This window comes from Vanessa cardui, chromosome 16 (assembly GCF_905220365.1).
Source record: "Vanessa cardui chromosome 16, ilVanCard2.1, whole genome shotgun sequence".
Lineage (NCBI taxonomy): Eukaryota > Metazoa > Arthropoda > Insecta > Lepidoptera > Nymphalidae > Vanessa > Vanessa cardui.
The window spans coordinates 8,227,845-8,251,165 of record NC_061138.1 but is presented as its reverse complement, the minus strand read 5'-3'; the positions used below and the strand labels follow the sequence as shown (position 1 = coordinate 8,251,165).

The 23,321-nt window shown below is 35.6% G+C and overlaps 1 protein-coding gene across 1 annotated transcript in view; it reads right to left on the bottom strand.

Moving 5' to 3' along the window:
• Nucleotides 1–575: 575 nt before the first annotated feature.
• The window catches only part of LOC124536134 (zinc transporter ZIP11), a 51,105-nt gene continuing 28,359 nt past the window's right edge, over nt 576–23,321 (bottom strand). Inside the window, exons 5-7 of the mRNA XM_047112591.1 lie at nt 19,499–19,597; nt 9,724–9,882; nt 576–1,126 (exon numbers count right to left, since the gene is read on the bottom strand). Coding sequence (XP_046968547.1) covers nt 1,048–1,126; nt 9,724–9,882; nt 19,499–19,597 — 337 coding nt within the window. The 3' untranslated portion in view covers nt 576–1,047. The remainder of the gene's footprint in view (nt 1,127–9,723; nt 9,883–19,498; nt 19,598–23,321) is intronic.

The following is a 23,321-nucleotide window of genomic DNA, read 5'->3' as shown; positions in this document are numbered from 1 at the left end:
AATTGTAGTCGTTCAAAATAATATCAACATTTTTTTTACATATTTCATTGTAAACACTAACATTTCGAATAATTAATAAGTTTTTTAATCGATGCGGTCTGTATAGTTCTTTTATGGCCAATTAAACAGGCCAATATTCCGTAATAGTATATTAGTTAAAAACAATAATTGATATATTTTTTATAATAATTGACTTACAAAATACATTAATTACTTAATATCTAATAAAATCAAATATTGTCTTTTAATAAATTATTAAATAAAATGCAATTCATTATTACATGCAGTTCATATGGTAATCTTGGAGACAGGTGATTGCACTAAAAAAATAATAATCTTAATGAATTATAATATTGAATAAATTTTTTGAGCACGACTTTGGAAATATATTTTTTTCTTAATAGTACTAAATAAAATATATTATAGTTTGTAACTATGAAAGTGTAATACTTTATGTTAAAGTAAATTAATTAAACAATTTAATATTTACTTAAAATATTTTAAATTAATTTAATAAAATTATATTAGACTATTGCTACCGTTTTCAAGAGCCAGAGTCGGATGTGTTAATATCATTTGCCTTCAGTTCTAATTCACTCACGGAAACATTTCAAGTTATTTGTGCAAGAGACTTTAAGCTATGCAAGGCCTATCTGTACAGTTTCGCATATTTACAGGTTTACATAAAAAATACAGCAAATCCCATTTCATTTACTGTTCACAGCAAATCCATCCAAACATCTGCTAAAGGTAATCTTATCACATATATTGGAGTTCGAATAAAATACTGCAAGATCGATATAAATAATTATTTAAAGCGTCAAATAAGGCATAATGGTTCTTACCCAGCACGATCGATGAAGACGTTACCTGAAGCAGTTGCTTGGACGCACATGGTGTCGAAATGTTCATTAAGCATCGTTATTTAGAACCGTGTCGCATAACTTTGGCAATTTTCTACACTACAGTTTTGGTCGATGCGACAGGGAACTAAAAGTGGGTGCACGAGTGATATGAAGGCACGGGCACGGGGCGGGAGCGGGCCGGTTACCCGAGACCTACGTCCAGGCACATCATGACCATGAAGCCGATGATACAGCCCCACGTCGCCAGCTTGCCGTTTCCACTGCACACATAAATTGATGTTAACTTCGATTTCGTCCTCTGGTCACAAAGGCGAGTTGATACTTAGGGCGGGCCAGCTCAATATTAAAGACTATGCTAGAGAATTGGCTACAATTTCAAACCATTAGAATATTGCTGAAAGTGATCGAAAACTGTCAAAATTACTATTTACAATTTTAAATTTTACTGCAATTTTATTTTAAAAGATTCTGTTAATTATGAAACAAATCTCATTTTATATTATTTTACTAGGAGCGCACAACAACGCAGTGAAAAACACACTTTACCCTGAATCATATATAATGCATCTTTGTAATCAGTTTCACGGTAAGAGTAGTATCGCAACAAAAAATTCAAAATCCAATAAAACTAGAATACGTTGTATGAAGGAAATATTAACTTATTTGAATATAATTACGGTTGTCATCACACATTGTATATTGATGTCCTTATTTCATATTCCGTCCGTATAACGAAAAAAATAAAAACAAAACACGTAACACCAAATTTATTAATCGTGCAAGCAAATATCCTGGGCAGATTTAATGCTTCCGCGATTAAAGTGATATATGTACGACGGTACTCAATAGGGCAGGGCGTGCGCGGTGCGGCGCTGAGTTATTGTAAACACCGTGATATTATAATCTCACTAGTGAAATTACACTTGCACGGAATTTCTTAAATCGTCTCAATTTCATTCACGGACAGGTTCAGTTTTATTATAAATCACCACTAGCAACACTGCGTAAGAAAGCCTCGCGCCTTTTGATTGGTCGTTTCTTTGACAGTGACGGCTTATTCTGTAACTTTAATATTAGAGTCTACTGTTCCGTTAGATTTACGGTCCTGTATTTTGTCTTTTTCAGAAATCTCTATTACAGCTATTATATATTTAAGTATATTGAACGATATAACATTAAACTTTAAGTAAGTTCAAATATATATTATTTATATACCTAATAAGTAAGTGTTGGTATATTATATTGTTATGTCCTATTTGTTTTAGATCGTGCTACTGGTATTTGGCATGACGAAAAAGTGCAGTGCAATCACGTGTATTTTTCAACCCTGACACTGGTAGAATTGTCAACCTATTGACAGAAGCGATAAATATAAACATTGATTGATTGATTGATTAGGTTTTATGTCAGACGTTCCAACTTACAAAACTGACTTATAAAAATAACTGAACTAAAAAAATTGGTGGTAAAATCGTTGTATTTTGACGTATAGCTGTTTAATTATTATGTCACTTCTCAAATGTCATGATTTTTATGCTGGTCCTGCGAAATCATCGTACCGTACCGTGTAATAGTTAGTAGGGACACATCGCGGTAACCGTCGCGATCGGTCCGTTATAATACGACGTCGTCACACGATGCGATCCATCGAGAAGTAACGAGCGGACGGTATCTGAATATCAAGGAGGTAGCAAAATTACGATATCGGAAAGGCCGGCGATGACGCTTGCGGCTCACGCACTCGGATTTAGAGAAACAATAGTCATTGACGGCCGGACGGAATCCGCTAACTGGAATTATATAATAAAACAATTCCGCGTACTTGTAGTACGACACAACTTAGATGTAGCATCGGCAACATTCGTTAAACCGATCACATTCGAATGAAGTACGCTATCTCAAATTATCAATATTTATTTTTTAAATGAATATGATCTTTACATAAACGTAATTGATTTAAACCCCTAATACCATATGACTTAATGCACTAGCTTTCTCGGGTTGAATTGACGCGGGAATCTATAGCGACGTATAGCATCGAATGGCGCGATAGGGAGCTATTTCTATTGGTTGTACAAAGCGGCAGTAATCGGTTTTATTGATTTTTCCGATGCTACATCTAAGTTGTGTCGTACTATACTTGCATATCGCTCGATTATGAATCGGGTTCTATTGTAGAACCGAACGACCATTATACGGCTACACGCAATTTATAGCATATTTGAACTCATTATTATTATTGACGCGGATGATTGGTGATTTATGTTTAGTACGAGTACATCGGAGATTTTAATTCATTACGTACCATTGTTCGATATTAACAGTAGCTTGTTCATCTTCTGCAATAATGTTACTTACAATAGAGAAGCAGTAGATACTCATAGTCATTGCAATTGCATAAATATATCTATAATTATTTAAAAAATGGTTTACGCATCAATAGACATCAACAGAGCCTCCTGCTCGTTTGCCCCCTATAACATAAAAAAACAGCAACATATACAGCAGTAGGTACAGTAAATTTCTTACTGCTGGGCTAAGACCTCCGCTCTCTTTAAGGTGAAGCTTAAGATCATATTCCACCACGCTGCTCCAATGCGGATTGGTGGATTCACATGTGTCAGAAGTTCGTTCAAATTGGACATACGCAGGTTTCCTCAAAATGTTTTCTTTTTACGCCGAGCACAGGATCAATTATAAACACAAATTAAGCACATGAAAATTGAGTGGTGCTTACCTGAGTTTGAACCCGTAATCACCGGTTATGGACAGTTTTGGTTAGATTTATAATGCAAGTATTAATATTGGATTGAACTAAGTTCAGGAATTGGATATTTATTATAAAAAGGTTATGAATATTAGTAGTTATTAAACAGATTCATTAAAGAATATACTCCGACAGCCAAACGCATCTCGCGAACAAAATCAGGGTATAAAACTTATGAATCAGCCGTGATGTTATTAATTTGCAGAATAAAATATAAAATATGAGCAATCAAAATACAATCATTAATATAATAACATTAATCTAATCTCTTTTCTTACTGAAACACCTATTTTTTTATGAAAATCCTATAGATATACTTACGAGCATTGCATTTAATCCTATTATTTATAATTACAGATAAAACATTGATATATATATTTAAGATACAACGTATTAATTTATACTAGAAGATTGTGTTATTGTGTTGTGATATTCTTTAGTATATGGTAGTGTTTCAATTGACCATCAATAAGAAAGTGTAATGCTTCTATATTGAATAAAGTTATTTGAGTTTGAGTTTATATTATACTAGTTCTCACCATTGGTTTCGTTAGAATTTTAGAGATTGGTTGTTAGGCGCTAGGCATAAAAATACCCTATGTATCCTTGGAGGTTAAGCTGGAAAGAGCAACATACAGACACACATGGACATATATAGTTCGTTTACATAAAAATGACAAGTCCATGATTTCTTTATATACGTATTTTACAGACAATTAGGACTGTTGCAAAAAACGACTTAAACAAATTAAAAATCAAACGTTTTTACCCGGACACACATATCTCCTCCTCCTCAAAAAGGAGTTTTTAATTCGTTTCAATTTTGCCGAAAGCGCTATTTGCTCTATAATTACTAATCAGTCCTAAAATCCAACTTAACACATAAGACCCGTTCGTAGTTTCCACAAGAAAAATAATGGTATCAACCATAATTGTATTTAATTAACATGACCCTGAATTTTTTAAATGTTAAAAAAGAGTAACTACTGAGTTTCTTGCCGGTTCTTCTCGGTAGAATCTACTTTCCGAACCGGTGGTAGCTTCACTTAATTGTAAAATGACGATTCAAAAGTGCTTATAAAAGCCTACTTGAATAAAGTTTATTTTGATTTTGATTTTTGATACTTAAACTCAAGTCTGAACTAATATGCTTAAACATTAAAATCAATGACAAGAATCTCAAGCAACAGTGTATATAGCGCCAATCCAAAACTTAGATTTATCACATCCCGTACACAAACGTTTTGGTGTGCCTGATGCCTATGAATGATTAACAGTTTTCGCAAAGGACTCACTCGGAGCGTTGAGTCTATTTGACTTTATTAATGTAATCAGTAATATATCTCAATGTGGTGACAGTTCCTACTGTTGGCATTAGCACGTTGTAATTTTATAACAGTTTTTATGTGAAGACCTAAATGTATCACTTATGAGTATAATGTATTGTTGTAATCACAGTTATTAAAAGATATATTTAAAATTCATGTGCTTAATTTGTGTTTGTAATTCATCTCGTGCTCATGTGGGAAACAAACATTTCATAGCAATTCTGCCACATGTGTATTACACCATACCGCACTGGAGCAGCGTGGTGGAATATTCTCCTCAAACTGAAAGGAGGTAAGGCCTCCAGGCCCAGTAGTGGGAAATTTATAGGCTGATGATGATGATGGTGAAATATATAAATATTTGAAATATCCTTTAGAGACGTTTGTATCAATCATGACTAAGCTTTTCTATACAGGACGACTGTGACTACAAAAAATCAAAGCCATCAAATCCTCTCTAAACAAATGACAACTATAAAATTAGACTCATTTCGATCAATCGAAATAGCTTACGAATAACAAACGAGGAACGAATTTTTTGAATCAAGACACTTGCGCCATTTTAAAAAAGGCAATTACTAAAATGTACCACCAAGGTCCACTAAAAACGATAAACAGTTAATAATGGTTTTGTATTGTGCCGTCGCGTAGTGCAAAAAAATATTGTAATTGCATTTAGGCTAATGAACCCAAATTCAAACTTTTGTAAAATAACAATTCTTATTAAGGAAACATATTTGTCAGAAGCAATATTTAAGTATATGATGCAGTTTTGTTTTACTGTAAAAAAACGTCTTGTATAAATTCGATGTCATGAATTATCATTATACATGAAAAGGAAAGAAGTATTCGAGAGATAACTATGCGTAGACTTACATACACATAAATATCAAAACAAAAAATCGAACAAACGAAATTATTCGACTAATAAAAGTTATTAATATTTCATTATAAAAATTAGGGTCAATAAAATTCTAATTATAAGTTCCAATTGCATTTCCAAACAATAAATTTCCCTTTTGAATTTTAACCCCAGTGGCGTGGCGTGGCGTGGCGTGACGCTTTGTATAGAAACAAATAAACATGTTAAGACTACACTCAACCCCATTTCACGATGGCCACGGACCGGGAGAAACATTTATCAGTCGGAATATTTATAACATATCAAATTCATCATTTGAATCGGACACGATACTTGAAGCTATAAAGTTCATACAGCGTAAGAAATCATATTAACTTACGAATAATTTTTAGATAATTTTGTATGTTTGTCAGACCTTTATACGAAAGCTGCTCGATTATATAGAAATTTGAGTTTAAAGTGGATTATATCATAGAATAAAACATTTAAAGAACCACCTTTTATATCAATAAGATTAATTTTCATTAAGATACTTGTTTAAGTTTGAACTTTGTGTGAATCCAGTTCAGACGCGATATCGTGTAGGACATTAGTCACCTCGTAGTTTAACCGTACGTATCTCACGTGGTGCACAAGTCAAGCCCTAAGTATTTAGAAGCCCATTTGCATAATTGCCAAGGTTTGAGTTCCTCTTTTTCCTCGTGGCGCTCCCAACTTAGCCTCGGTGAACACGTTAAGCTGTCGGTCTGATTGTTGTCACGACCGCTCGATGATAATCTTTAATTCTTGGTAGTAAAATTATTTTAATTCGGTTGTATTTCTATTTCGTCCGAAGGTTTTCCAAGGTCGGATGACGGGTTTTTAAATTTTTTGTCCGAAGACTTTGTTACAATGTATGGCATTTTGCGACTCCTATAAGTTTTGTCAGAAGTCTTACTTCGTTTAGTAAAAAGGATATCAATTTGCTAATATTCCACAAATGTCACATCTAATTTGGTGTAAATGACGCAGTCTTTGCCAGTATATTTCATGCGAATCACGTATACGATGGGGAACACCAACTGTACACATGACACGCAACTAAATTTCAACTGACATCATCATCAACTTTAAGGAATATTATTGATAAAGTGTGATAACAATACAAATGTTTTAATACTAATTTATCATAAATCAGACTCGTTTCTACTCGTAAGACAAAATTCCTTCAAGTCTTGAGTTTATTTAAAAGCAGACGGTGCGTTCGAGGAAGTACTTGTATAGGTAAATTTAGTGCGTACTCGGGATGCGTATTGCGATTTCTGGAGGTAGGTCAGGGAGTGTCGGCCTGCGCGCCGAATTCCCAGACAGTGACGTCAACATTTAGACAAACTAGAGCGGTGTCACCGACTTTGCTCTGATAACAAATGCGTTATTTCGCGTTATTTATTATTATTGACAGTGGCGAGACGGTGACAAACCCACGCACGCACCGAATTTACTTGTTAAAGCGACACCGCGAGTGCGCGCCGCCCGCCCTCCGCGCCGCTGCAAATAGACGCGCCGCATCCGCACGCGCGAACTCCGCCAGGAGAAATGCCCGAATAATGTAACAACTATTTACCCGCCGATATAAAAGTAAACATCGAAATATAACTTTTTAATTTTGCTGTTAACAGCTTCAATATAAATGTAGCGCAAAGGTAAAGCGAGAGCAAGGGCGGCAACTAGTTGTATTAAATAAAGTAGGATAAATCGAATTTAGAGCTGTGGAATAAAATGCTATTATAAATAGGCACGTGAGCACGACACCGTCTGGTGCCAAGTCATCGCTTTTATTCGTTTTGCCGTTCACTGCGTAATGATGAAATGCAATGTCTCTCTAATGGTTTTCTCTGTTAACATTATGCATTAAGACACAAGCTCTAACCCAAATTTTTCTTTCGACCATGTCCTAACTTCCTCGTTTTTATTAAAGTAAAATCCGCCTAAAGGTAAAATTGTTGTAAACAGTAAATACATCTGATACGCAGATTTTAATTATCTTATCTGGGGTCATATTCCAAGCTTTCGCTTTAAGCTAATGCTTACGATGTTAGTCCAAAAGTTCTAAATTCTAAATAGTGGCAGGCACATGGGGAGTTTCGGAAACGTTTTAAAACCATCCCCATGTATTTTGAAAAATATTTTTTTTTTACTTATTTGCTTGTATAACAGTTTAAAATTCATTTTTAGTTTACAAAGAAGCTATTGTTTTAGATAGTGAGACCCAGAGACAAATATACTTCTTTCGGTCAAAGATATCTAGGTATTATGATATCTAGGAGGAGGAGGGTTATTTAATGTTGGAAAGCTGTAAAAATGCCATTCACATTGATAGACGACATTTCTAAACATCTAAAATATACGCAAATACTGTGGAACCCTAGCAAAACGAACTCAACGAGTATTTGTCAGTCTTTACTCGGCGCAGTGAGTTTAAATAAATTAGATAACACATTGGGTGGAATTAGACATTGCAGTGAGGGCAGTATATAGTGATCGGGTCCGGGGTGTCAGACGGCGCACCGCTATTTCTGGACAAGTATTTGCGTCGCGACACGTCGTCTCACTGCGCCCACACTACATGTGCCGCTTGCACTATGAAAACATTCAATTTCTTTTGACACTCGGGAAGGGTCGCTCTATATCTGCTATGGGTGCGTAAGCAACACATCACTATGAAAAACAATCCAACAATCATAAGTTATACCGACAAGCACTATTTCCGTAAATAATCTGATTCCTCTAGGCGCGACCACGTGGAATGACCGTTCTGGTATTTTTTTACGTATACATTTCGATACGCAGCAATAAACGCGATTCGGACTATTCAATTATAACAGTTTACACCGATATGAGTGAACCGTTACATAATAAAAAACGTAATGTTATGGGTACTTCTGAACGAATTTTAACACCAACTTTCAGTGTTACATAACGGCCATAACTAGCGAGTGAAACCGTGGGAAAATATGCGAGAAATGCCAATGAGATCAATAAATCGACAATATGGACAAACGAACCGCTTCGACAATAACTTAAAAGTCTATTTAATATCCATAAATGGGCTCGCACTGAATTAGTAAAATGGACAATTTGGTAAATTACGTTTCCGAAGGACGAGTCTGTTTGAAACGGAACCGCGACCGGTTCTAGACAATATGGGTGATGGGCAAAGGCGATGTCGCTAAGGGGAAATGTCTGGACATCACAATAGACTTCGGCACCCCAAAGAGATCTCCGGATACTTGCGTCGCTAACAAGCGAATTTCAAATCTCAATACGTCGTGAGGCCAATATGAACTGGAATAATCAAACAACATCGGGACCCTCGTCACTCCAATTATGACAGAAGCTTGTATTTTGTGCTTCGAGATTCACGCCGTAGATAAAACCGTTCCGAAATGAGTTTACCACTTATTTATTGAAGAAGGAAGTTTCGACATGTATCTAAGAGAACACATTATCATATATTCATTACGTGCGTTTGAAATGAATATGGCTCTGGTTTTATGACCGGAATAAAGCATGTTATCTGGTCTGTATTGACATTGAAAGCCGACTCGAGGGCCGCGTCTCGCAAGGGTCAGAACAAAGACCCGCGCTTCTCGTATTTTTAGGTCAATCTCAAGGTCAACTTAAGTTGCTCTTTATTATGCAAAAAGAAAAATGAGAATAAAAAAGAAACAACTCGTAAACATTACCGACAAGGACCCTTATTAACAAAGTGATAATATCGTAAATTGTGTTTACTAATGTACGTATTTATAACGGCTATAAATATTTCACAAGTGGGGATGCCTCAACTTTTTTACTTTGTCAAGATCATTAAGTTCACTTTAAGATCGAAATGAAATATGTTTATTAATTATAACTTACGATGCATTTGCCTCCGGAATTATGTCATCGGCGACGACATATATCATGGCGCCAGCCGCGAAGGCCAGAGCGTACGGCAGCGCGGGTTGCGCGGCTGCTACAGCTACTGCACCCAACACGCCGAATACGGGCTCTACCATGCCCGATAACTGCCCATACCTAAATGAAAAAAATATATATTATGTCTATATTATAATTATAAAAAAACACAATAGTTTGATGTAAAAAATGACAACGTTTAATTAAATTTAAGGACACCAAGAGATTAGCACAAGTAGCAAATTTTAAGCAAAGGTGGAAGAAAACAAATGAAAATTAAAAATACGTTAGTTAATTAATAAAAAATATTTGTACATAGTATTCCTAATATCTATTTCATTTTCTCATACATTTGAATATAATTTACGAAATAAAAATAGAGTCAACTTTGTTCCTAATTTTCATTGTATTAAAAAAGTTATCTGGATTAGGAATTAAAAAATTCTATTTAATGAATAAACAAATTGCGAATACATAATTTGTAGTGTCTTAAAATATAAAATGGATATTTTTAAATATTAAAACATTAAGCAAAAGATTCAACCAAATTTTGTAAGAGGTTCGTTTAGTTCCCTTATTAAAAGGTTTAATTGCAGCTACGTGAACGCATAGCGATTTTTTTCAATCTATTACCTTTAGGCCAACGCTGCACGCACCACAATATCACACGCAATCGATGTGACTTACATTTTTATCAAAATCACCTTGCGTGTACACAAATTATAAATTCAGTTGTTAACTTGGTTCATAGACGTCTTAATAGGACTAAGGTATATTTACGTGATCATTGCGACCATTTTGTACGATTGCATACCGAAATGTAATACTGGATGTCAAGCTGATATATAATTGCGTGGACTTAAACAAACTAATCACGGTCAAATAGGCTATGAGGTTATCCTTAATAAGATGTATCTTAATAATATACATATAACTCGAAGCTTTTAAAATATTAGTCGATCTTAACTTCAGCTAAACTTGTTCGAAATTTGAGTTAATTTCTAAGTGACAAAATCACTTATTCAAAGTAATATGGATATGGGGTAATGAGTGTGAAAATATTTTTAATTAATTGGAGAAAATTCTATAAAGCGCGGTAGTACGTGAGCATTACAAACTAAGAGAGTCGCTGTAAAGCAGGCGCTTGCTGATATTACACATATTTACTACAATCGAAAATATCTCTTATTGTATAGGCATACCGTTTTCAAAGTATTTAGCCATTTAATATACTCACATTTTACTAAGATTATCTTTACAGATTTAGATACCTAATAGATATCTATGTCACAGCCGTCTGCCTTAATTAGTTTTTCACTTAATGGTTTAGCCTTGTTATTCCGTTTAGTCAGCGGCCTAACAATAAATCAATTTTCACTATTATTACACTTATGCATTTTTCTATACAAGTAATTACGTTTTGTAACCAACTTAAACAGTATATTTTTAGTTTCAGGGAAGTCTAAAGAATATTACCGTATTCAATGATACGGTATATTGGCTGAATTTCATTCAGGTAAAATGGTGGAAGAGAATGAACAATAAAGGAGGAGGTAATTAGAAAAGTAAAACTCCGTGAAACTACAACCCTGTATCTGTGAACCTATAGCAAAATGCAGACTGTCAAGTAGATATAAGTTGGCGTTCCTGTGGCAGCACCTGCTACAGCCTTTGTCTTGCCACTTTTTTGTTTATTTTACCAATATCTCCCTAGAAAATAATTCTCTACGTCTCATTTTTAACAGATTTTGGGTAAGTTTTCTTAATAAGGGTAAATAAAACAAAAAGGATATAAATGAACAAAAAAATTAGTACATGTTTTTGCCACACGCCAACTTACACTTGACGCGCTATATACATGAGTTGATCCGATTTATTAAACATTTGAGTATAATAGCAATTCAGTTATAAAAGCCACGGACTCTTTAATCAGTGGAGATTGCATATACCTACGTACCTATATATTTAAAAAAGGGATCGATGGTCTATATGTTATTATTTAGTTATGACATCATAGTTACTAATAATTAATACATATATAATTGTTATATGTAACATGTTTTGACTTAGGATATCGATGCTGATGGCTTTCCACGTTTACTTTCGCCGACCGTAGCCTCGATACCGGATACGGGTAGCGACACTTCCGATGTACCAGAGCATGGTTATGTACCTACTACAGTTGACTAAAATACATCAATATCAATGCTTAGTAACCTAAAATCTTTATTAAATTATCAATGCGAAAGTAATTACATGTATGTCTGTTACACTTTCACGGTTAAACAATTGAATCGGTTTTGATTAAATATAATAAGAAGCAATCTAGAACCCTGAGGACGGGTTATATCCTATGAAGATTTCATATTGGGATTTAATGTTTGGATTTTATTTTATTTATTTCTATCTATTATATAAATAGATGTTTTTGAAGCATTTTAATCACAAATTGGATTCCAGGCGATTTAAGCTGCGGTTTCATGCAGTAATAAAGAAAACCCAGAAAGTGTCCAAAAGTTTATTTATTATACAAGCGAGTTCATGAGTGCACGCCTTGGGAATCAAACGATCGCCTCCTGTTTCTATATGATATTGAAAATATGTAGATAATCTTAATTTGTTAAATAGAAAGACCCGTTGAGTTGCTTTCGCCGGTTCTTCTCATGCCAGTATATTTTCTTTTCGGTGCTTTCATTATTCGTGTTTAATTCAAATATAATAAGTGAGTGTTATGCTTCTATATTGAATAAAGGGATTTTAAATGGGTCGGTTACCGTACTATTTCTTTCATAGTAATTGCGATATAAAAAAATTTGGTTTCTGATAATCTCTTCAATCAAATTACCTGTTCTGATCATAGTGTCACACATTGATTGCTTGCCACAAGCGGTGCCATGGGTACGTTAATAAGGCTTAGTTTCAAAATAGAAAGAACACGATGAGGGATTATAATTATGTACGTAACGACTAATAGAAAATCTTGTAAAGATAAAAACCCCACAATTATTGACACGGAGGAGTATATGAAGACACAAACTCTATCCAAATGACTAGCTATCACCAGCTTAGTTAATATCTATGTTGATATATTATACTTTCCTAATGTTTACTGTTAATTTGAATTACTTTATATTAGTTATCTACGTTAATGGAACTAAACGTGGCTTGTAAGGAATGATAAAGCTCGCGGCATCCGGTGCGACTGTATTTAGTATATCATTATATTGTTGGCTGTGTATCAGGCACCCATCATGTCCACGTGCCGAGTGCGTAGTCACATCGTCAACATTTGTAAAATATAGATATTGGAAAGTGCTGTATGCTGTTAATTTTCACGTGTTTGGGTAGAGAGGTTGGTTAGTGCGGGTGGCGCGGGGTGGCGCGGGGTGGTGCGGGGTGGCGCGGGGTGGCGCGGCACGCGGTGCGGTGGCGAAAGAGGCCGCTAACGAATTGTTTTGGTGAAAGTGCGGGCCGGTGCCGCGACCACATTCCGACGAACTGGTCGACGAGTCGCCGTTGTGGGAAACGCCGCCATCACCGAGCCATGCCAATCCCAGCCCATTTCGGCCACTGCTGACAGCTCATCATCAACCGAACACATTAAGACTCTCCTCTTTCGGTTCATACTTCGATGGAGCCGTTACACTAATCGGTTGGGGCAGAAACGATCGCGATCGCGCGGAGTGACTTTGAAAAGGACCGAGCGAATTGGAAAGTTTCGGCGATATTGTAAGGATAATATGATAACGAGCACTTAGACGAGTTTAAACTTTCGTTAGTGACCATTAGGCCTGCGAGGTAGCTAGGCGGAATGTCGGGTAAACGGGTTTAGTGGCGAGCGAGGCGGGCGACGTCGCGGGCGCGAGGTGGGCGCGAGGCGGGCGCGCGACGTGATGTTATGTTATCGCATGCATTATTCAGCGGGTGGCGAAAGCGGCAATTTGCGACAATATCCACTGATTCGCAGAATCGTCCGACTGTTGAGTCGCCGACAACCCATAAAACAGGATGCCCGTCACTCAATAACTATGTTGAATTTAAATAAAACTTGTAAGATGTTTGTTTATTAAGTTTCGAAAAATATAATAAAACGTTCGTCGGCTACTTCGCCTTTTACTGTTAGTTCGGTTACCTATATTCGATAATTACCTATGAACTTTATACAGGTAAATTCTGTAACTCGGGATTTAAACATTATATAATTTATCGTCATTAGGAATATTATTGATATCGAAAGGAACGAAACGAGAAGAAAATATAATGAAAAATCATAAAGGTTGCTTTTCAGTACAAAATTTACCACGTTTTTATATCGGAAATATATTAACGTCGCAAGTTCCAATTGAATTACAAATATTCGCGTAGAAAGTATGTACCTACTGCGCCTGATGGTCTCATTCTCAAACGATTATCAATAAAATGAATTAAATTTCAAAATATGACAGCACATAACTAAGAGATGTTTTTCTTATTAATATACAAGTAAACTTACTTGTATAATGGGTATAGATAAGGTATTAATTAAGTAAACATAGAAAAAACACTTTATTTAGCATACCAAACCTGTACATAAAGAGATTTTTTATACTTAAACGTTTCGTAGTCAGTAAATTGGTAACAAGTTATGTTTAACTGCGATATAGCTATTTCCCACGCAAAAAGGAGGTTGTTGGAACGTCATCGATCAAAAAACATGCCTTGTTTTTCGATCGAGCAGTCTAGAACGACATTCGAGAAGATTAGGCGCGGCTACAACGCAATATGCGCACCGAAAACCGGCCGTGATTGCGCAGATCAGCGCCATCAAGGCTGGTAAAGCCTTCCGCAACCGCGTCTTCGGGGCCCACTGGCAAAACACGGGCCGCAGCGAGCTCGGCGGCCGCTGCGGTCGCCGCGTCGCTCTCTCGATTTAATTACTTAACTTTGAAGGCCGATCGCCCGAGGCGGGCAGCGGGCGGTGCGCTGCGACTGGTCCGACGGGTGCGGTCCGGAAGAACGCGCAGACAGCGCGCCGCCGCATGCTTGCCGCACTGCGCCAGACTCGCAGGCACCTCAGCGACACATCGCACAGCAGACACACGCAACACTCAAATTTCGACATAGATAACTTTCGAGACTAACGATTATACGAAAACGACCCGTGGATAGCAGCCGCAGTGCGCTCACCGACTTCTCAACACCACCAGAACTTCGACAGTGCCCTAAAAACCCATAAGGATTCATCGCAACTTTTATAACACGCACTAAGCAAACGAATATTTATTTACAAAAAATGTTACTAATATTCAATATACTGATATTTTAATACATAGAAAAGGCTGAGATAGCACGGATCGGAAAGTTGTCTTATATGGTGCGTAAGCGTGACGTTTCTATGCCGCCGTGAGTCATGCGCCTGCGGTGAGAAACTTTGGCTAGACGCATTGTCTACAACAAAGGATCACCGCACATCTTAATGTGATTATGTCATAATCAAATGAAAAATTAACTGAATTATGCACTACTAAAATAACATTCGACTTGTTGGCACTGCCGCCTACAGCAATAATAAAAAAACACTTAACACTTGTCGAGTTTTTCGGAGCCTTTGCATTTGGTTAGTTACAATGCAAAAAATAAATTAAACATCGCATATTATCATATACAGGATACAATAATTCGAGTTACATTGTCTGTGCGTTGAAACAAGCGACACGAAGATCTATATATTGTATACGACTTTGACTATACAGACCTGCATACAAGAATGATTATTTTTTTCGATATATATTTTTTTTATTTACAGATCTTTACTTTTTTTCTAAGTTTTAGATGACTGTTCAATGAATAAGATTTATTTATGGTGTATTTTTTTGCAAATACGCTCACAATTATCCGTACTGTACCTACGTAATATTTTATAAGCATTCGATCAATAGATAGCATAAGCGAAGTAATATGTAACACAAAGTCGCGAATACCTATATTGTTAAGGAAAACTAAGCAAATCTACTATTAGATTTCAGTGTAAGTTAAAATTAATTGAATATTGGATTGTTTGCAGAAAAACTGGTTCGCACCAAACTACGATCAGTATCTTGCATAATTAAATTCCAAATTGTCGATTTCATAAATAATCTGTTCTATCGAGATCGAATTGAGTTGAAAAGTTTTATTTCAAACACGTAAGACAAAAAGAACAGTCTCCAGTTAATCCGGTTCGATTAAATTTTCCTTAATGATTAATTTGATATATTTATCAAACGAGCATTACGTACAGTGCAGAATTCTCCATTAATTAAATTTATATTGTAAAACTTGTAATAACTTTTATACATGTGTGCAATTCAGGTATTATAAATAAGCGAATAGAAGGAAATGTAAAAATTAAATAAAAAGTTAAATTGACATCCATCGATCAAATGCATCGATTACACGAACACAATATCGTAATACGCAATCTTATGAGGGTATATATTGTTTTTACTTAAATCTAAGTGTGGTCAACTCAACGCTTTACAAGTGTTACATCAATGTACGTATACAATACATCTTTGATTGGCCAGGGGCTTACCCTTGATTTAACAATAATAAAAACAACATCTATAATGGCGTCCAATTGTAAGATTCAAAACGGAACGTATTTATTTGCACAAGTATATGATCAGTTCGAACAACCACTGCCCCCTATAGCTATTTTAAATGAAATAGCAAAACCACTAAAGCCTTGTAACATAATAGATATCCATCACTAGCTGGTTGGGGTAAGGTTAAAGCTGTTGGTGTTACAAGTACACGGCTTGCAACTTCCGGTATTCCCTATCTGAAGACTTACTACGTTCTGTATTTAGTAATAATTCTGTCTATATTCGTAATATTAATACGTTATATTATTGTGTTCCGGTTTGAAGGGTACGTTAACCAGTGTTACTGCAGGAACAAGGGTTATAACATCTTAACTCCCAAAATTGGTGGTGCATTATTGTGATGTACAATGTGGTTATTTCTAACAGTGCCAGTGTCTATGGGCAGTGGTGACCATGTACAGTTAGACGGCCTAGTTGCTTTATACCCTAACTATAACATAAAAAACTGTTTAATATATTTGTTGCCTATAATTCGTAGTTTTTAGTTATGTACATCTTATTATTTACGTTAATTTTATGACTCATAGTTATAAACTAAGCTAAAACGTCAAATAGGTGCTTGAGAAACTGTTTACATAGATCTGAAAAACACAATTTCTATTAGGAAAAACACTTTATGATTAATTGTACCTTTGCTTATATGCAATATCACAGTTTGATTCTCTAAAACGAATTTATTCGAGTATTACTGTAATGTTGTGCGATAATTTTGGGCATATTTGTATCCTTACTGTGAATTGAAGAAGCACTGTCATTTTTTTGCTTTTTAGGACACAAATACCAAAAAGTTATCAGATATGAACTTGAAGTAAGGCAGCTCGTTGATGTTGACATCATAAACGTTCGAACCATTGGAACGAAGTAAAAGAGCTCCCAATATTGAAATATTATATAAGAATATAATAATGATACATCGATACAAGAATGTTAAAACGAAATCGTTTATCAAGTACCGATGTACTTGATAAACGATTTCGTTTTCAACACGGGAAACCTAAACTTAACGAGGTATTTGTGACGTCAGACGAAAGGTTAATTGTTTTGGTGATGCTTGGACGGAAGAATATACATACTGTCTTGAGTAAGAGTCGAAGGAAATCCTTAGAGTTAAGGTAAGAATATCAACAGATAGATAGAAGACTCATTGGCGTGGCTCTGTTTAGAAATGTCACTTTTACTTCCGCTTTTTCGAGCTGCTCAAGTTTAACAGTCTGATAAAAAATGAGGTAATAAGTATAGAACGATGTTATGCGTCGTCGTCATTTTGTTGTTAATCCATATAAGAATAAGGTTTACTTCACTGTTATTATGCTACTACTTACGGCCTATTACTTTGTAGACGATATATTTGGAGTTAAAAATGGAAATACTTTTTTTATTGTTAAATTATATCGAAGAATTACATAATTGCGATTCGATAAGATTACTTTATTATCAGTTAAAGATTAATTATATTATTTTCAATTGAATGTACATAAGTACTTTTTGTTAAATACTGATTGTTGTCTGAATAAAAAACGGCCTCCTTTCGTTACGCAAGTAAACGAACATTATAAAATTGTCGTAACAAATTGTTCTTTGGTTATTTAATAAGAATAAAACTGTTCTATTTAAGGGTAAAATGGGGCGCGTCGAAGCAATTAATAGTAATAAAAAAGGGATCACATGTGAGGTGAGGTAACGAGGTCATCGCTCGAGCTTCCTGTCACAAGCGGGATTCCTACTTACGAATACTTGTTACAGTGGGAATGCTATGTATAACATCTATCTTAAGGAAAACCTGACCCTAAAATAATAAATTAAATATTTTGCACATTTATCTTGTATGTATGTGTATGATGGCGCCGTAAACTATTTACCTATTAATGAATATAATAACATACTTGCACGATAATACAATATAAATAAATGCGAAAACTATAACGTAAGAACAAAGGAAACAGGAAAAACGTTAAAATTCCTACGATAATGATGTATTTTTGCACGGAATCCCCCCATACTAATGTCATCGTAATTAAAGTGTTGTTATTTTTGCATTTATGTTATGGAATTTCATTAAACTAGTCTCAAATTCGTTATTCAGATATTCGAAATAAATACATTGTACCATAGCTTATAAATATCTAAACGCAGAACATTGATTACATCAAAAGAGAAGATGCGAATAAAAAGTCATGACATTAATTTTGTTAAAATATATGCGAATCGTGCCACATCCAGTTCTAAAGGAACGCTTCGTAGGTGCGTTCCCTTGCACCGGTCGCTTGCCAAGCGGCGCCAGCGCTTCCGAGAAAACGAAGGAATGCGACTATTTACAACTTTTACCTATTTGGTAACATTCACAATGCACGCACGTAGCACATACGCTAGCAGATGTAACCTTTTGCTCAGACAATTTGAATATTCTTTCTTAGAGTTACGTTCTTACTTCGAATAGACAGACTGGACTGAATTTTAATGTAACAGATTAAATCAAGACATATCAAAAATGTTTTACTTATTGTCGTATGTAAAAAGTACAACCATTAAATTAAGGAAAAATGTCATAATTGTAATAAATACGAGTACGTGTTGTCAAGTTATTGACAGTATACAAACTTTATAGAGCTTACTTAGGTAATATAATCGAATTACCTAAAAGACGGCAATGAAACATATAATAAAGAAGATAAGCAGTGCATGTGGAGAGCGTTTGAGCTCGCTAAATGAGTTAGCCTGATCAGGAATGGGGTCGACCAGTCTGGCTGTGTTGGCATCCGGCCTAACGACGCGGGCAAATTCTCTGTCACTCTACATCTAGCGACTAAGCGATTCGCGCTAAGCTCATCCGATTTAGCCGATGTACGGAAACGTACCTACGTACGTACACACGTAAACGCTAAAGTTGATCGCTAGTTACATATTTCCATTGTATATTTAAATCGTACACGTACACCAAAATCACAAATTACTTGTTTATCTGTAGTTGCATTTTACAGGATTAATCCGAAAACAATAAAATAAAAATATATTCAAAAGTGTCTTAAAAAACAATATCTTCAATATTTTTGTAAATTTCAAGAAGTGTAGAACTATTTCAATTGATAGGTTATAGAAGGTACTGTACTTACCAGAAGGCTCTCCAGACAGAGAACCCAGCAGAATGTAACGGCAAGCTAACAGCAAGCCCCTCGGGGAAGTTCTGGATGCCAATTCCAAGCGCCAAATTTCTGCACAAAGAAAATATTACTTTAGTTTATATTCAAACATAGAAAATTAAAGTTTTCGGGACATGTGTCTAAGAAGACTGTTTTATGTTATATGGTAAAATGTACCTAAATATATATATTTTTATTATTAAAATATAGTAATATTAAAATTTAGGTTTGTTGCATAAGTTCTTACTTGATTGCGTAAAAAAAGTCAACCGTAATATAATATCTGCATAGCTGGTAGCAGATTAACAATAAAGGGAATTGTGAATGGCACTAGTGTCTTTGTTTAGGTGTGGTAGATGCTGAGGAGATATCGATACGTAGGCTGAGCATAAAACTAATTTTAATCTTTTACACGAAATTAATAACTCTTTTGTAACAATGTTATACGCTTTCACAAAGGAATCGCAGAAAACGTTCAAATAATTTCAATGACATCACAAATGTTACGACTTTATAGATAGTTATAACTCTGTAAAATTAAATTATCTAGACCGTTTATTGTAAACAATCAAGTATTTATTTGTAAATCCCATGATGATAAAACTTTTAATTATAGAAAATCGTAGTTGATTTGAGACATTAACAAGTGTAACGCATATTGATTAAATATTTTTGATATGATATGATAGAAATGTTATTTTTTTAAGTTCATTTTTTGTAAATAATTATACGAAGAATAAAAAGCCTATTTTTATTGCTGTCATATAAGGCGTTGCGAAAACAAATCTACTTCCATTTGTTTGTATTGTTTAAAATACAATCATTACCCATTATATTATTGACATTCAAAACTACAATGTAGCTAGCATGCATATACATATATAAGAGATTTCACCCACGCGGGAACGAACCTCGCTTATGGCATTTGCGACACCATTTCATAGCTTTTTTTGCGAGTGCTCGATAAAATCTGCCTAGGTAATTGAATTGAATCACACGATGACTAAGTCGAACGTAATGTGGCGGTTATTTTGCATATTGCTTGTCGTTTAATATAATTACAGAAAAACTTCTCGCGTTCAGTTCATTGATGTACCGCATTATACATTTACTAAACAAGATTGTTTATCGCGGACTCGATCGACATTCAAAACAAGTGATCGACGGAGGTTTTGCTACGAGGTTGCTTAGTGATTAAGTGGGAGGAAGATACCAACATTCCAGCGGAGGACGTTTCCCTCCCCGCTGCACCTGCCATCCCCGGTCGACTCTAGGAATGCGGCTAACTGTACAGCCTCCGTCACCGTTAAGCTCAACTGTTCCTACAGCTAAAGGTCATCGCCAGTACAATTACGTAATGCCATAGTAGAGTATATTATTTGCATAACTCAATGTTTCTCTTTTAATTTGCACCCAAATCGTTTTAGATATTTAGTTTTTAGTTGAGTATAGTTTTTAACTTTATACATTTTGCTCTTTTCTATAGTTAGTATCTTATTTCGTTTGGTATTCAGCTACAAAATATTGACATGTCAAATCGGACAAGGCGCATGAACGGAATGAAGAGAGAGCTACTAAATGACGACAGCGAAGATGACAACGGAAAACATGAATGTAAGTGGCCACTAATAGCGATATAAACGAAAACCTCGGGAATTCCTGTTAAAAGGGTTAACTTAATAAACATGCGCGTCGGCGCGGAGCCTTTGAGCATGGTGAAAGCTGTACGCTACGGGTGGCGCATGCGCACCGCTACCGATCGACTCGCTTAAGGTAGGTACTCGCGCACAACTGGCATTCCTTATATTTAGTTCATAAAAAAGTACAATTCAACCGTAGTACGCTAGAGAATGTTCCAATGTTAAATAGGATTCTGATAACGTTACTTTTTAATTTATGTGTACAAGTCGGACGTTGGACGGGAAGGTTTTCGGTATTACCTAAGTAATTTATAGAGCTTGAAATGTGGCTAGCTGTCTAAAGTGCTGCAATGATTTATGAGTACTATTGTTTTTCAGCAAAAGATACAACCTCCTAGTATTTGAAGACGAAACGTTAATACATGGTTCGAATACAAAATTCATTCAATACAGATTACTTCTTACGTTGTGTTGTAAAACACCTCAGCAGCCATACGACATCAGAGATGAACGAATATTTTATAAATTATGCTTGATTTATCTTCCATATAAATTGTAACTTAAACGTATAAATAAATAACGAGCTTAACGTATGCACACTCAAATTGATTGAATTTTTACCGAGCATAAAGCAATGATATGTTTTAAGATTTCTATTATATGCTAATGTTTCATCACGCAAAGCGTCTGCGTGGATACAATGGCTGAAACATATCTAGACGTGAAATTACTGACAATCTAAGAGTACATACAGAAACAGGTTAATATCGTTAATTCGAGCAAAAAATTAGTAAATTCCTCAAACGAGTCAATGACACATTTGTAATAGTCAGTTACGAATTCCAACAGTTTTTATAGCATCTTCACGGTTTTATTAAAAATATGCATAAAAGTATTTTCAATGGACCATTAAATTTATTTTGCACCGATGGTCATCGAGCGCGAGATCTTTTCAACAATTTACCGTTTAACGGAATCGACGGAGCGCTATTATGTCAACAGTTTCATATAGAAATTTTATAAGTGAACGGAGTAATGCTGACTCCGGATACATCCGAATTCCAATTACATCACAGACGTGACCATTTCACTTTCCGACCTACCCGGAAGTGAATTCCTAAGCACGATCATACGGCGCGGCCGATATTACATTTGCAGACGAAACGCAACCTTATTCAGCGAGCGATAGAGCTCATCCTGCCGTTCGGCTCGGAAAGCGTCGGAGGTGATCACAAAACACTAAAGCGGATGTGAATGTTCCGTTGCGTTTCTCGAAAAGTAACTTAATTTTCATGGATTAGAGTATACATTGTAGTAAAAGAGCGGAGTGTGAGCGTCGAAAGTAGTGGCAACTTTCACGACACGTTAGGATGGGGGCGCTTGAGGCGGCGGCGCGGGGCCTCGTCGACGCGACGGCCCATTGACGACACCGTGACCTACATACCGCAGATCCATTCATGCCGCGGCCTCGCGCGCCGCTGCAGCACGCGCAGGACTCGCGAGCCCGCTAAGTGAACACTCGACGCTAATGCTGCGCCACTGGAATTTCCATCGAATACTTGTATGGCCTCGTGGCAGCCGTTGTCGCAATCGGACTCAAGCACGGCGGGCCGAGGTCGCGTCACCATCACTACACTTGTTCAATGAGAGCCTTCTAATAATATGCGCATTTGACTTAAATAGATACATTTTGTGTTATTTTCAAATTTGTAATCCATTAAACTTGGAGTTAAACATGAATAGTCTTGACTTTGCTATAAAAGCAAGTCGAGTTCTGTAGTAGATAAGGCAAGTCTCTTCGAAGAACCTATATAGTTCTTTTTTTGAACCTACGTATATAAAATGAACAATGAACCTTAACTTTCAGAGCACATTTTTTAATAACTGTTAATGAGAACGTCTCCTTAGCGTACGAGACTACGAGTACATCCTTTACACGCGTTTACATGCGTATTACGTACGTAAACACAAACAGGATACTATAATTTTCACATACTAATTAAATATATTATAAAAAATATTAATTTATCAAAAAAAAAGTAAGGCAACCTTTAGTCCCAATCACCTATTCATAATATTTTATTACATTCGGCTCGTTACCTTAACAGCTGTTCGTACGAAAGTATACCAGTATATAAATATATCGAAAAAGTATT